Source organism: Capronia epimyces, assembly GCF_000585565.1.
Source record: "Capronia epimyces CBS 606.96 chromosome Unknown aczIQ-supercont1.2, whole genome shotgun sequence".
In the NCBI taxonomy this organism is placed as follows: Eukaryota; Fungi; Ascomycota; class Eurotiomycetes; order Chaetothyriales; family Herpotrichiellaceae; genus Capronia; species Capronia epimyces.
In genome coordinates, this window is record NW_006912905.1 from 2,622,812 (window position 1) to 2,637,603 (window position 14,792).

The following is a 14,792-nucleotide window of genomic DNA, read 5'->3' on the forward strand; positions in this document are numbered from 1 at the left end:
CGAGGCCTGGCCCGGCGCCCGGACCCGGCACCACAGACCCCAACAGCGATTGAGGACAAAGCGTCTCAACGTCATCATCATTCGTTCAGCTGAGATAGCGATAGCACTACATATTTGTTTCGATGTTTGTTACGGAGGCATTCAAATCAGAGGACTGAAAATTTTAGAATAAATACACATGATTCAATACATTCCTCCTTTCTTGCAACTTATCGACGCACTTTGTCTCACTATTACGGAGTAGTAAGAGGGCCTCCCCGTAGCGAGTACTTCCTCACTGCCAGTCGACCAAAATCCTCGGGCACAACAGCGTTAGACCGATTCGAAGAAGGTTACTGACTAGCGCTGACATGATGAAACAGAGGGGAATGTGAAGTGTTGCTGGCCTCCATCGACATGAGGAGCAGCTGTTCGCTCACTGGCGCTCGACTGCATCGCCATCAGGCAACCCATTTGCGCATGAGCAGCATCACACTATTACGGCTCTTTCGAGATTTAATTTCGACTGCGCTACAGCCCATTTCGCCGCCGTGAATAGAGTCCTGTTATCTCAGAGCCCAGATTTGACGCTTCCCTCAGTGACACTCTACAGGGCCGGGCGTATCTATGGAGGTAGGAGTGAGGCAGGCGTTTTCATTAGCCCACCAAAGGAAAGTCTGCTCTTCGTCAGTTTGATACCAGCACCCACACATCTGTCATGTGGTGACATAAAATTCCAATGCGATCTCCCTAATGCCTGCCCTTTCAAATTCGTATCTGAGCTACTTAGCGGCATGGTAGACGATTAGAACCATGCGGAGCTTAGCAGGACCCTCTAAGACACCTACAGCGAATGTTTCATGCACGACATCTTTCTGCGGGAGAAAATCCCTGGGGCAGTTTAGGAAGAATCCCGATCGCAGCAAACTGTGGATCGGACGCTCGGCTCGCGCACGAGGACAACTGGGAGACCGAACGGACCAACGATAAGAGAAGAGGAGCACGGTTGGACCATGTCAAACTTGGATTCGGCTGGGTACCAGCAAGACCGCGGTTGGCGATTGTGGCAGATTGCCTTGGATCGGCCACAAGGCCGATCTAGGACGGAAGGAGGCGAAGTCTGGACCATCGTGCTGGCTGAACGAGGGTGCCGTTTGCACTTGGATGATATAAGAGTCCAAAGATAAGTCAATGTATGGGAGTACTACTAGGTAGACACCTAGGTACTTCGTGCAGTGTATCGGTAATAGCAATAGCAATAGCAATGATTGACGAGAGCGGCGCGAACTGGAAGTCGAGAGAAATCCCAAACCAGGTGGATGCATTCAAGTAGTGTGGGAGGACAGTCTCCGCTCACAGAGAAGGTTGCGTCATTGCCTGCAGTGAGAGTCATCAGCCACTGTACCAGCCTGTGGTGGCGGGCAAGAAAGTGGGATGGATTGTGGTGCAAGTGGCCCGTCCTGACAAGCGCGGTCGTGACTGTGACTGCGAGGCCGGTAACCCCCAGACACTGCACGGTCAACTGATTGTGTGATCTTTCACCATTACTAGCATTGTCTTGTCCCATTCAATCATTCCAGGACTCTACTTCTCAAGAGTTCCGCGTTTCCTCTTTCCAGCTACCTTGCGACCATCTCGCTCCATCCGAGTCTCTTGCACAGTGCCGCCGTTGAACCAATTCAGGCATCAACTATCTTATCGTCCCGCGCTTTCCACAATGCCTCTCTTCAATGTACGCGGCATAGAACCCTTCCTCTGTTTCAATCATGGCTAACCCTCAAAGGTCACCCTGAAAGAGAACGCCTCACCTGAGGAGCTTACCAAGGCAAAGGACAAGGCCAAGGCAGACGGCGGAGAGATCAAACATGAATTCACTTTGATCAAAGGATTCACGTGAGCTTACTCCATACGTTATTCGCCATCTTCCCTCTCCGACTTCGCTGACCTGTTGTATGTAGTGTCGAGTTTCCGGAAGACAAAGTGGGCGTTCTCGAAACCAACGAACACATCCATGTCGAGCAAGATGGCGAGGTCAAGACTCAATGAACGAGCGATCACAAAGAGGACTAAAGATTGCTTCGTGCTCTTTTTCTCGACACCATTTGACTCGCGAGCTTGAGACTAGACATACCATGATGATGATTGAGGTGGCAACGAAGTATGGATGAACATGGGACTCGAAGCATAGGGCTGGGCGCATAGGACTTCGAACTCAAGACTGTCATCATTGGGGGATGAGTGCTAGTATCGACAATAAGATGATTAAAGGATGATATCTCCTCTCTTCTCACGCAGAGTAATGGTCTCACATAGTGCTCGATCGTTCCGTAGAGGTTGTACTGCCAGTGACTGCTCTAAAAGTCTGTGGTTCTGCCGTTATACGTCCATTCACCCGCAGGCCCCCATCTCAAAGGTTCATTTTTCGGTCCTCCCACTTCTCCCGTCTTGGGATTGACATCGCCCTCGAACTCGGGCTCCGCACCCCTGACCACGTTGGGATGTAGTTCCTCGCCTCTCCCTGCGGCCTCGATGACACTCACACGACCATGCAGGCTTTCCGAGCCAGACTTGTCGTCGGAGCTGGAGGTCACGGTGCGTTCGCCATCCTTGATGCCAGTCTGGATCTTGTCCACCCTCGCCTCGACCGTCGCCTGTGCATCGACCGCCTCGGCGTCCGACAAGTCCGGCGACTGGTTGATACGCGGCGGCGCGCGGGGCGTAGAAAAGGCGCCGGTGGAGGCGCGCTGGAGAGATTCGAAGATTTCCTGTTCTTCTTTCGGCAGACGGGGCGGGGCGGGCCCGCCGAAGCTGAACGCGCTGGGCTGCGCCGGTGAAGGGGAGGAGGAAGATCTGGAGGAGGCACTGCGGAGAGAGGCGGTGGTGCTGATTCGGCGGCATCGGCACGGGCAACGGTGGCTGAAGAGGTGCGCTCGTGGCGCGGAGCTCAGATGTCGCAGGGAAGAGGTGGCGGGTTTCATATCGGCGGCCGCGGCACTATCTGTAAAGGATCGAGGTAACTGAAGGGAGATCGAGAAGGCTCAATAATATGTCGAGGCAGAAGAATGCAATAATTACCTATATGTATGCAGTGGTTCCGGTTCACTTGGATGGCAAAATTAGGTATCGAACCTTTTTCTGGTGTGAGGCTCGGGCGCTCTTCGGCAATAACGTCGTCGACGATCAAGAAAGCTACTTTCCGGGGCCCTTAAGCCTTTTATCCTAAGAACATCAGCGGGCTTGTACTGATTTCAGAGCGCTTGTAGATGATCACTAGACATGTCAAGAGAATGAGATGGCATTTGAAAACGACCCTAGTCTGCCTGATTACTTGCGAATCGCAATAGAATTGAACTCCACTCCGGCGGAAGAACCCATGGCTCCCGCCCTCAACACAGGAGGCTCCAAGCGCCACAAGAAATCTTGTGCAGTTCGACCTTTGCTCACGACGTGGACGAATGGCATTGTGGATTTCCGATATCAGCCAACCAAGCACCACTATTGAATTCCGCAAACACCGCGCTGATCTGGCCGGAGTGGGTGATCGTGAAGGTATCAATGCCCTTGACCTCATATTGATCGGACCCAATCCCCTGAGCAACCCAGCGCCATGCAATCTTGTCGCAAGTGTAGAAGATATCGAGTGTGGTCAGACTCGGAATCGGTGGCTGCGCTCCCTGCCCGCCAATAAAGGCTGCCTTGCTGGGGAATGTCACGGCACTGATCTGTCCAAACGTTAACCAAGATACAAGCGAAGAAGTGAGATTCCAGGGTAAATACATTTTGACCGGCCAGGAAATTGATGGAGCCGCTGGTGTCTGTGAATGAGTCCGCCAGCAGAGCATTGGCCTTGGACGTGAAATCTGGGGCTTGAGGGGCGGTCAACAGGGAGGCAAAGGTGTTGACGATCGATGTTGCTTGAGCCGGACTGAGACAGGAGTGTGTCGGAGAAGCAGTGTAACCAAGACATGCACATGCGCTGCTGTAGCGGACCGAACCACTGCAAGCCGAGGCGTATGCTGGTACAGTGGGAGTGGGAAAAGGACTCAGGAAAGCAGAGCAGTCGGCTTGTCGAGTGGCAAGGGCTTGTTGTGCCGCACTGCCTGTGATGGCCCTGAAGAGTGTGAGTACTTCAAAACCTGGAACCACTGTAACGTACCTTGCGCAGTTATCTGCATTGCAGACACCTCGAGCCTCCAGCAAGGGGTTGGCATGGGCCAAGGTCAGGGACGCAAGAAAAGTGAAAAACAGAGACTTCATGGCGGAATGCATTTTCAGGTTCGCGGGCTTTGATGATTCGGTTTCCAAGGCCAAATTTGAAAGTATCCTTTGCACAAGAGGAGAAAGAGCGAGTGGTAACGGGCAGAGTAATCAACTTATATATTCCAATAACGCTCGAAAAAGTTGCAGTAAAGGGGGCACGCACCCAAATCACTTCGCGATCTGCGATGAATGCTCGCGAACAAGTCTCAGACAATCCAGAAATGGAGGCGGACAACAGGGATCAACGACTGGAATCAGCCAGATCGCATGTCCAGAACAGCAATTTCAGAGAAGAGACTTGTGTAACAAACCTGGCCAGAATGGGCGATCCTGTGCACAACGCAGGCGGTCCGGGGGAAGGGGTCAGACATTTAGAAACCCAACCGAGTGAACACGAGGCCAGACCGGTGTATGTTGAAGGCCCCAGGGAGGGCTCCGAGAAGAGAGGGATCTGGAGTGAGACAACAACCATCAATACTTTTGAATTCATGCATGACAGCTGGCCGGGTTTGCAAGCAAGCCATCAAGAAGCGGCAGTCTATGCGGAGTCTATTTCACTCCCTTGCATACAAGTAGGTAGCGCTGTGGTCTGGATGTCCGCTACTAGCAGATGATGGAATTTTGTGGTCTCAGATTGAGATCAAGGCGAATCTCATGTGCAACAACATGGTGTCTAGCTTGAGAGAAGACAAGCGAAGAGAAGAAGAGAGAGAGAGAGAGAGTGGTGCCAGTTCAGCCAGTTCATGTTCAGATTGCCACTTCGTCTCTTTGTTCTGTACTCCGTAGTATCGAAATAGCCAATACTCTATGGCGGAGTGTTAATGCTGCAGATGTTATTTCTCCGCCTCAGTCCTCCACCTTATCGCAGAGCAACTCCGAACTCGCTTGGAGACGGGAAAAAAAAAGAGATTGACGCGATCTTGGGAGAACCGGTGACTCAATGCATACGCCCCCCGAGATTTCTGCTGTGTCCACGCTCACTAGGTCTAAAAAGCAGTGAAAAGTCTGCATCTTGGGTTCTCATTTGAGACACTCCTACACCGCAGGTAGGATCTCGGGTGCTCTTTATCTCTGTACTTTGAATCATGGCCTCTTCCCTGAGCAAGCGAGCGGCATGCTCCCAGTGGGCGAAACTGGCGACAACCCCCTATCGAGCACCTCTCCGACAGAGACGATATGCTAGTGCTGCTGCAGTCCCTACCTCTTCTAGCATCCCTGTCCATGGCGAGGCTCAGATTCGACATGAAGCCTCAGTGCCCAATCCAGATCCTCCCGCAGACTCACCGACAGCTACCTATCTCAAGCAGAATGCTTCCTACATGGTTCCTACCTATGTCCGACCTCCCCCAATGTTCGTGAAAGGAGATGGATGTGTCATGTACGATAATGAGAATAGAGCATACCTCGATTTCACTGCAGGCATAGCGGTCAACTCTCTAGGCCATGCTGATGCCGAGATATGCAAGATCATTGCTCATCAAGCACAGCAATTGATCCATGCCTCAAATCTCTACTACAACCCATGGACGCCGGCCCTCTCTAAATTGCTTGTGGATGAAACCCAGAAACAGTCACCAGGCTCACATCTCAGCCAGGTCTTCATCTCGAATTCGGGCTCCGAGGCCAATGAGGCCGCGATCAAATTTGCCAGGAAGGTGACTTATGCTAAGGATCCCGAGTCCAAACAAAGGGACATTGTTTCTTTCCATGGCTCGTTTCACGGTCGTACATATGGATCGCTGTCAGCGACACCCAACAAAAAGTACCAGGCACCATTCGGTCCGATGTTGCCCGGATTCCGTTATGGCACGTACAACGACGTTGCGGGTGTGCAAGATCTGGTCAACCAAAACACGGCCGGCGTCATTATCGAACCGATCCAGGGTGAAGGAGGCATCAACGTCGCAACTCCGGAATTTCTGCAAGCACTCCGCAAGAGGTGCGACGAAGTGGGCGCCGTGTTGATCTTTGACGAGATCCAATGTGGCTTGTCCCGGACTGGAGACCTCTGGGCTTACACGGCCTCGGGGGTCCAGCCTGATATCCTGACAACAGCCAAAGCCCTAGGCAATGGTGTGCCTATCGGAGCGACACTTGTGTCGGGCAAAACAGTCGCCCCCTTCATACAAACAGGAGATCACGGCACAACATTTGGCGGCAACCCTTTTACTTGCCGAGTTGCCCATCATGTCTTTGGACGTCTGGCCAAGGCTCAGCTACAAGAAGAAGTCAAGATCAAGGCGACGCTTTTCTTCAACGCTTATGAAACTCTGAAGGAGAAACTCCCTGGTGTCGTCTCAGAGGTCAGAGGCAGAGGATTGATCGTCGGTTATCAATTGAGCGATTCAGCCAAAGCCAAGGCCACAGAGGTGGTGACGGCTGCTCGCGAGAGGGGTCTGCTGATCATCACCGCGGGAGACGGCGTCATCAGGATTGTCCCCCCGCTTGTTATCTCACTAGAAGAGATCAGTCGAGGACTGGCTATTCTGGATGAGGCCATGGACGTTGTCTTCAACAAGCCAATCGAAGTAGATGGCACCGAAGGCCAGCAAGAGATAAGCAAGCAGTAAAAGCGCTGCGCGTGTATGAAATGCTCCCAACGACGAAAAAAGATGTCATCTGCAGCGGGCGGTCTATTCCTCCTATCTCGTTTCTCCCAGAGGGACTTTCATCCCATGTACACCACGATAATCTGGACGTTCAGCGGGGGTCCACCCGGCGCCTAGGCCTAGAACCTTGTCTTCATCAACCAGCTTGAACACCTCTACTTTCAGCGGTCTGCAACATTTGATCATCTCCTTCTCGCTGTCAGCTCCAAACCCCCACAATGAGAGGTCTCCTCCCGGACACGTCGACAGTGCCATGAGGAGGTCCTGTTCGGCAAAGAACTCAATGTAATCACCCGATTGGGCCGGACAAGGATTCATGAAGTATCTCCCCTCCTTGTCCAGCCCGGTGACTTGGAACAAGTTGATGACGTCGTGGACGTCGGACTCGTTGAGCCCAAAAGGGAGCACAGCTCTGGTCAGGTTGGAATGGCAGTGGAAGTCGTACGACGCTCCAGATCCGCCCAGGAGCGTGTTGATGTACGGATCGCATCTGGTGCCGAGCAAGTCGTGGACGCGGCCACCGGTCTCATCGACGCCATACCACGAGAGGGAGTCGTCTATGATGGTACACAAAGGACGCATGAACGGAAGGCAGGACCAAAGCCGATCAAATGTCGACACGTGTGATGAGTGGAGTTGTTTTGTGCGAGACGCCCAGAATCTCTCACGAGGGTTGTTGGCGTTCCAGATATTTAGATCACCTGTGATGTAGAGTCAGTGATTTCTCTGTCTGTCTCTTTCTTTCTGTCTCTCTCTGTGTGTGTCCCTCTCTGTGTGTGTGTGTGTGTGTGTGTCTCTCTCTCTCTCTCTATTTGTGTGTGTGTGTGTGTGTGGGTAGGTGGGTGCCCCAAATAGATATAGATTCATCCATTCAGTCATACATACCGACTTGCGCTCCCTCCGGCGTACTGATCCTGACGATACTTTTCGCCTCCGCCTTCCAAGCATAGCCCGACCGAATCGGCACGGTGAACGAGTGAACCAACTCCCTCCCGCCCTGCCGGATGGCCGAGTACAGCTCGCGGTCGACAGATAGCGGAGAGCCCGCGGCCGGCAAGTAGGCCGGCACGGTGGGTGGCAGTGGCTTTCGGGCCTGAAGGCGAAGGCGATCGCGATCTTGAGGAGATGACGATGCCGGAGTGGGAGTGGGAGTGGGATCGGACATGGTCGTCGAAGCCAAAAACCAAAAAAACAAAAGCCGCCAGAGTCTTGAGAGAATGTAACTGAACCAGTAACTGTTCTTCTCTTCTGTTCTGCAGACTCTTTCTACCCGTGCTTCGCAAGCAGGCAGATCAGTATGAAATGTCTATAGAAATAGAGATAGAAGAGTAGGGAGGAACGGAGAAGGGACGCATATACATACATATCTCAGACTTGCAGTGAGTGGCAGTGGACAAGTCCGGTCGGGCTTAGGTCGGGTCTTTTGGATGAAACGATTTCGACATCGACTTCCTATCCATCCATCCACTTGGATTCTCTCCTCTCTCTGTAACTAAGGTACGATTACAATACATTATTTAGTACTCGACTGTCGCTTCACCATCATCAAGATGATTGATTATTAATCTACAGTAGAGTTCTATCTACAGGCCTCAAGCCCTACGCCCTGCGCCCTGAAGACGAAGTCGTCAATTTTTGGTCCATTGGTCTAACCCCAGTGCCCAGTTGAGGAAAAGGTACCTAGGTAAATCAGAAAATTAATACTGCCAGTGTATGCAACCCCGGATCCCTAAGTCATGCATGTTGCGTGTTTACGAAAGGAGCAACGGTGCTATCTGGTCGCGGTTCTGCTACGAGACAGTTTACGGAGTATAGACATTCACTTCTGGATGCCTACCACCTAGGCCTAAGGCTACTAGGTAGTCACCTGCTTCGGGCTCAAGTCCTAAGGTCTACAACCAAACACCATCGAGGAGGAACGTGGACGACTGCCTCGTTCGAGAGTTACAGGCCAAGTTTCTTACATTGGTAGTCATACAATGTCTTCTCAACGCAACCTCCCTCTCCCATCGTCCCCTTTCCGTCCTGCCCTGCCCTGCCCTGCCCTGCCCTGCCCTGTCGTGCCTGATGCAATGGTAAAGACAATAAAAGCTGGGCAAACAAGACAGACAAGGCAGACACCAAGCTCTTGGGCCCTATTCAAAGCTGGCCTCATGGTTCGTTTCTCTTGACTGCATGCAACGCGTCCCACACAATCATCATGTTGAACCCGTCGTTGTCGTTGGCTCGCCTTTCCCTTTCCAACTGGTTCTAAAGCTCCATTTGGCCCTTTCTCAAACTGCATTCATCTTCCACCACTTGTCCGTCTATCCTGCGTGGTCGACCTCAAACTCATCGCTTCCCCTTCTTCTTCGTTGCCACAACCTTGAACGCCGCGTTACTCTCTTCCCGCGCAGTCGTTGCTGGCCCTTTCTTCGCAACTTCACTCCAGCCACCGCCTCCATTCTTGCCATCAACCCCTCCAGGTAGTGTTCCATTTGCTGCGGGTTCGACAATGCCTTTGTCCGCCAATTTACGGCGTCGAACAAACTCTTCCGCAAACCTCCGTCCATCAAGCGTCTGAGAACTGGCATACACCGAGTCGGATATGATTTCAATGTCGGGTGGTAGTTGCAGTAAATCTTGCACGAAACTATCGACTACAAATAAAAAAAAGGGTAACGTCAGAGAGAAAGGCCAGCCAATAAGAAAAAGGAGCGGAAGAGTACTCACGATTGATGTTACTGTTCAAGCCCTTTCCGAGGGCACCCTTGATCCATTTGGCAAATTCTTCGTTCGCCTTGCTCGAGTTGGACGAGGTAGTATTCCGAGAGGGCTGAGGAATAGGCTGTGCTTTGGTTCCGCTGTTGGTAGAGCTGCTTACCGTCCGTGAAGCTGGTTGAGGAGTTGCAACCACGGCAGGTGGCGCCTTGGCCTTAGCACCTCCTGTACCCACCGTTGTCCAGGCACTTGTGGAGGTAGTTGGTGTTGTCGGGACGACTTTGCTAGCTAGTTCGGCATATCGCTTGCCCCCAGCTGCCGAAGCTGGGCTGCCCGTATTCGCGTTGGCTGCGGCCGTGGCAGCGGCGGCAGCTCGCTGTTTCCGAGATTCTTCTTCCTTCTGAATTTGGGCCAACGTCTTCTTTGCAGGCACCTTCGCCCCCGCAACCGCTTTGGCAGGGGTCTGCTTGGCCCATACCGAAGTAGGCGGAGTTCCAGCTGTAACTGGTGAAGCCGAACTACCCCACGTTGATGTTGACGGAAGACCCGGCAGCGGGGCGGAGACATGAGCCTGAGCTAATCTCTCTTGTTCGGCTTGCGCACGTCGAGCAGCAGCGGCGATCTGCTCTTGTTCGGCCGCGCGTCTCGCTTCAGCTTCCTGGATTTCCTTCAGCGATGGGCCCTTGGGATGGTCTGCAATGCGTTCCGCCCAAGGTGCGATGGAAACAGTAGGAGTCTCTATCGGAGTCTGAGTCGCTGACCTGGATTCGGCTTGCAAAGCATCGGCGACGTGTTGTCGATTACGCTGAGCTGCAGGAGCGGGTAGCGGTGATATCGAAACCGGTGGAGGCTCTACAAAAACATCTTGCTTTGACCGCGCGCTTTCTTCAGCTGCTGCTTGTTGACTGGCTGCCGCAATTTGAACTTGTTGTGCCAAGGATAAGGGTTCATGTTCCGCTCTGGCCACGACGGCGTGATGCCCACCAGAGACCGGGCCCTTTTGTGCTGTGGCTGGGGTTGATAGCTCGTCGAGATGACGTTGGGCGCCGATAGGCTGTGGTCGACCTTCCTCAGGGCCGAGACGACCAGCTTGTATTTCCTCTTGTCCACGAAATTGGTGGAACTCTTCCAAGCGGTCGTTGCGGCCCTGTGGTCCTAAAAAAGCGTCCTGATGGCCCCGCATATCAGACTGCTGCTGCTGTTGTTGCAATCGAGCTCTGTCTTGGAGCATGGTGCTGACGCCCTGAGGACCGACGTCCGCCGGTGGAGGGCCTAAAGGGGCCCCCGTAAAGGGTAGATTTGCCCGCTGAGCAAATGTCAGACGGTCCATCATGGTGTGAAGCTCGTCCTCCCTTCCACCTCTGGCGTCCACGCCAAAGGTTGGTCCTATAGCAGGAGCTCCTTGTTGACCGAAAGGCAAGCCAGTTGGTGGTGGTTGTATTGGTGCCGGCATGGGAGAAGGATGATAGCCAGCTGGGGACGTAATGCTTCCGAAGCTAGGTTGGCTTTGCAGCGAGTGGGCAGATGAATGATGTTGTAAGGGTTGCATAGGGTTCTGTATGTGCATGTGTTTCATGGCCATCTGCTGTTGAGCCAGATGTTCCTTCTGCCTGGCCATCAGGAATTGTTCTTCTTGCTTTCGTCTTTCCAGAGCATTTTGTTGCTCCGCCGTCAAGGTCGTGCCAAAGCTGGGGAAACTACTGGCAAAAGGCGGTTGAGTTGTACCACTGGTAGCACTGGTAGCACCACCACCACCCGTACCACCCAAGGAAGAGTTTGCCCATTGATTTCCTTGTCCAGAGCTGGGAGGTCCATGGGGTACCCCGATCTGGGGCACCAAGAAGGGTTCCCGCGAGTTGCCAATGCGTCGAACAAGCTGGGCCAGAGGCTCGTACTCCGTATCTTCAAGTTTCTTGACTTGCAAGTCAGCGGTGAAGAACCCGGCTTTGAACCAATCATGCATCTCCAAACCGGAGAAGGGACCTTGGGTGTTTCCCTGGGGATCTCGGTAGATCCAGCGCATGCGGTCCGGCATAACCATCTGACGTTGTTGACTAGCGGGCAGTTGAGTGGAGGAATTGCTCCCGCTCGACTGACTAAGGCCATGTCCCGACTGCAGGTTTTCCGCTCCAGTTGGCCTGGCTCCTGTGGTCTGTGGGGTGGCCAGGGGGTTGGTTGTCGGTGTAGGTCCAAACTGAATCGGCGCGCTAGGAATTCCAGCATCGTCAACGGTCCTCAAGGAGGGTGACTCGTCCAGTTGCCCAGATCCTCGAGCAAAGCCCTCTTGTCTGCGGCCGGTGTTGTCAAAGGCATCGCGAATAGATTGCTGTTGTGCGCTTTCTGACCGTGAGTCGAAAGCAGCCGGATGCGTCTCGGTTCTGCTATCAGCGCGCATTTGCTCTTGCATGGCTGGTGGAAACATTGCCCCGAGTCGACTGACACGACCGGTAGAGCCGAACCCGGCTGAACCAAAAAAGCCACTTCCCAGGCCACCGGCACCGGGAGACTGCAAATCCGACAGAGGGCTGAATAGCGGATCGCCGAAGGCAGACCCTATTCCACGATCCAGGGCAGGTTTGGCAGAACCAAGTGCAGCTGTGGACCAGGCAGGTGTACCGCCCAATGGACCGCCCAGTCCACCGAAGCCTGAGAGGGCTCCAAACCCACTTGCACCGCGGGCAGCACCTCCTGCCTGACTTCTATCATCAGAACCGGGAAATACGGTGCGGCGATTCCCACCAAAGGGGGGAAGTCCTGATGCCTGCGATGCCGAATCATTCGTATCTCGCTCGTCATCCTCGACCCGACCGTGAGGGCTTTGATACGGGTTCGTGTTGGTAGGGCTCATAGGTTCGAGGGGATTATACCGTCCGTGCTGCTGAGCTTGGGGATACGGTTCCTCCTGGCCAAAATCTCGGGTACCGATATTGGACGGAGGGCCAAAGGGAAGGGATCCTGCCGGCTCGATGTTCGGATTGGTAGACGCACTCTCCTGAGCGCCACCCAAAGCTGCGCTTCCACTCCGCACGGGTGCCTCTTCATAGGGGTTGGTCTCGCTGCGGCCTGGACGTGTCTTGAAATCATCGCGAAATCTCGCGTGAGCCACACCCATGTCCTCCTCAGGCAGCTTTTCGAGAGCGCCAAAAGAGCCCTTGTCCTTGACGCTCTGAGAAATGTCCTCCGAGCTGGTTTTAGACAACAGGTCTTTAAAGCGACTTCCACGGGCGCTGCCAAACCCAAGTCTCTTGTCATTGGATTCTGTTGAGGCCGGGGAACCAACCGCAAAGCTGCCAAAACTTCCCATGGAACCGAACGCTGATGGCTGCGCACCAGCCGACCACGCAGATGCAGAAGAGGGGTTCGAACCGGCACTCAATGGGCCAGTACCTGCCCTCCGCAAGCCAGGGAATGATGGGTGCGCATCCGGCTGTTCATCCGCACTGGGATCTTCCTTAGAAGTTGTGGGTGTTTCTTCATCCTTGTAATCTGTTCGTCGTCGTAGCAATGCAGGAGGAGGGGTTGCAGTATTTGATTCGCCACGAGCAAACGTCTTGTTCTCCGCCGGCGACATCGGGCCGTTACTCATGAAGGAGTCGCTTGTCTCCCTTCGGCGAGTCCCTGGCCTTGAACCTCCAGTCCCATTGTTGTAGCCTGTCAAAGAAGCCTTGCGCCCACCAATAACTCCGACCCCGCCGCTGTCTTTCGGGTTCATTTGCTGTGGTTTGATCGGCGAATTGACGGAAGTGGAGAAGAGCTGCCATAAACAATCAGCTCGGTTAGAATACTACGAGAGATCGAAGGTTGGTTCTCACCTGCTTCTCCTCCTCTGTCATACCGGTCAACCCAAACGGCTCCGGGTTTATGTTGTAGTTCCAACAAACTTCAGGCCCGGGAGCTGGGTCCTTTCCGTCATTGCGAGCACCTTGATTCGCATTTCCATTCTTGCCTTCCAATGGATCCCAGGTCCCGTGAAAGATGTCCTCCAGATTTCGATCAAGAGCTGAAGATTGCTTGATGGTTTGGTATATGCTCAATAATTGGTCTTTGGAGTAGCGGTTTCCCCCGGAGGGAGGGTTACGCAAAGAGGCTGACGAGTTGTTGGCATTGAGGTGAGGAGGTATGTACGCGCCGCCATTGCTGTTTCCGCTTTCGCGTGCCTGTGGGTGTGTTTGCGCAGACGTGGTGGCGGAGGATGGTCTGCGGAACGTTTGGGTGGTACCATTGACACGGCTTCTTGACCTGAACAATTGCAGAAACGTCAATCACAATTCTCGAAAATCGTGCAGCCTGGAGGCAGGGGAAGACAGGATGGAGAAATAGGCAACGTTGTCTCAGAACAGTCCACACGAGTAAACTGTGGTTGTGTGGTGCGCATCATTGGCTTGGGGTCAAGCAATCATACCATTCACTAGCACCAGCATTATCTCTCCTGTTGGCAGTGGTTTCTCCGTTCGTGCTCGCCGCAGCAGATGCAAAGGTAGAAGAGAATGGAGCATGCATTATGCAGGGTATTGGGAGGTATTCCGGCCCTCGAGGTGGACGGTGTGGAAGGTGAGGCTCGGGGGGTGAAAAACAGGTGTTGAGGCGCGTGCGTCCTTTGTGGCTGGGTTTTTGGTGCCTAAAGGGCAGTTAAGATCGTAGCGGCGGTAGATCAATTCGTGGTACGGAGTACCTGGGTCGTTGTTACAGAGGACTGGATATGAGACTGGCTGTGGTGTTGTAAAGAGCAAAGAAAATAATTGAATGCGTGGTGGGAGCAGAGAAGAGAACTCGATCTAGATGCAAAGCAGCCAGTCAGGGAGGAAGGCTGGCTTTGGCGATGTGCGCGGATCCAGCGTGTCTTGGGCTAATTAATTAGTATGCTGTGGAGTAAAGCTGCATATGTACTCTAGGCACTAGTCCCAAGGCTTGGGCATCTGCCAGGCACCCCAGGCACTGTACGGAATACTTTGGGCGCACTTTGGTACCTAAAGCCCCTAACATCTGTTCTGCAGGTACTAACTCATTTTCACCTTCCTAGGTACCTACGGGAGACACCGAGACACCGATTTTAGGAGCCCCTTAGCCCCTGAGGGTCTTAACTGCACTTCTTGACAGCCCCTGAGGACCAGGTACGGAGTACTTATGCATTTCTAGTAGTAACGATCAAGCAATGAATACGAAAGGGGCCGCCTTCTGTTTCCACTATTGAACGAGGTTGTCCATAAGCGCAACATGCAAACTGTCATATCACCATACCCTCCA

General features: G+C 53.4%; 6 protein-coding genes across 6 annotated transcripts; 2 read left to right on the forward strand and 4 right to left on the reverse strand.

Annotated features, from left to right (window-relative positions):
* Window positions 1-1,696: 1,696 nt before the first annotated feature.
* On the forward strand, window positions 1,697-2,025 carry A1O3_02753 (uncharacterized protein; the record flags this gene model as incomplete). The annotated part of the gene is made up of 3 exons (XM_007732893.1): window positions 1,697-1,711; window positions 1,763-1,872; window positions 1,938-2,025. 3 exons carry the CDS (start codon window positions 1,697-1,699, stop codon window positions 2,023-2,025), a joined length of 213 nt encoding a protein of 70 aa, XP_007731083.1.
* Window positions 2,026-2,333: 308 nt separating this feature from the next.
* A1O3_02754 (uncharacterized protein) lies at window positions 2,334-2,957 on the reverse strand (the record flags this gene model as incomplete). Its single annotated transcript, XM_007732894.1, has 1 exon — window positions 2,334-2,957. The coding sequence occupies one exon, from the start codon at window positions 2,955-2,957 to the stop codon at window positions 2,334-2,336; it is 624 nt and encodes a 207-aa protein (XP_007731084.1).
* Window positions 2,958-3,419: 462 nt separating this feature from the next.
* On the reverse strand, window positions 3,420-4,236 carry A1O3_02755 (uncharacterized protein; the record flags this gene model as incomplete). Its single annotated transcript, XM_007732895.1, has 3 exons — window positions 3,420-3,701; window positions 3,757-4,090; window positions 4,136-4,236. 3 exons carry the CDS (start codon window positions 4,234-4,236, stop codon window positions 3,420-3,422), a joined length of 717 nt encoding a protein of 238 aa, XP_007731085.1.
* Window positions 4,237-5,324: 1,088 nt separating this feature from the next.
* A1O3_02756 (acetylornithine aminotransferase) lies at window positions 5,325-6,809 on the forward strand (the record flags this gene model as incomplete). The annotated part of the gene is made up of 1 exon (XM_007732896.1): window positions 5,325-6,809. The coding sequence occupies one exon, from the start codon at window positions 5,325-5,327 to the stop codon at window positions 6,807-6,809; it is 1,485 nt and encodes a 494-aa protein (XP_007731086.1).
* A 72-nt stretch (window positions 6,810-6,881) lies between these two features.
* A1O3_02757 (uncharacterized protein) lies at window positions 6,882-8,013 on the reverse strand (the record flags this gene model as incomplete). The annotated part of the gene is made up of 2 exons (XM_007732897.1): window positions 6,882-7,549; window positions 7,734-8,013. The coding sequence occupies 2 exons, from the start codon at window positions 8,011-8,013 to the stop codon at window positions 6,882-6,884; spliced, it is 948 nt and encodes a 315-aa protein (XP_007731087.1).
* Window positions 8,014-9,179: 1,166 nt separating this feature from the next.
* A1O3_02758 (uncharacterized protein) lies at window positions 9,180-14,048 on the reverse strand (the record flags this gene model as incomplete). The annotated part of the gene is made up of 4 exons (XM_007732898.1): window positions 9,180-9,487; window positions 9,561-13,302; window positions 13,361-13,787; window positions 13,951-14,048. 4 exons carry the CDS (start codon window positions 14,046-14,048, stop codon window positions 9,180-9,182), a joined length of 4,575 nt encoding a protein of 1,524 aa, XP_007731088.1.
* Window positions 14,049-14,792: the final 744 nt, after the last annotated feature.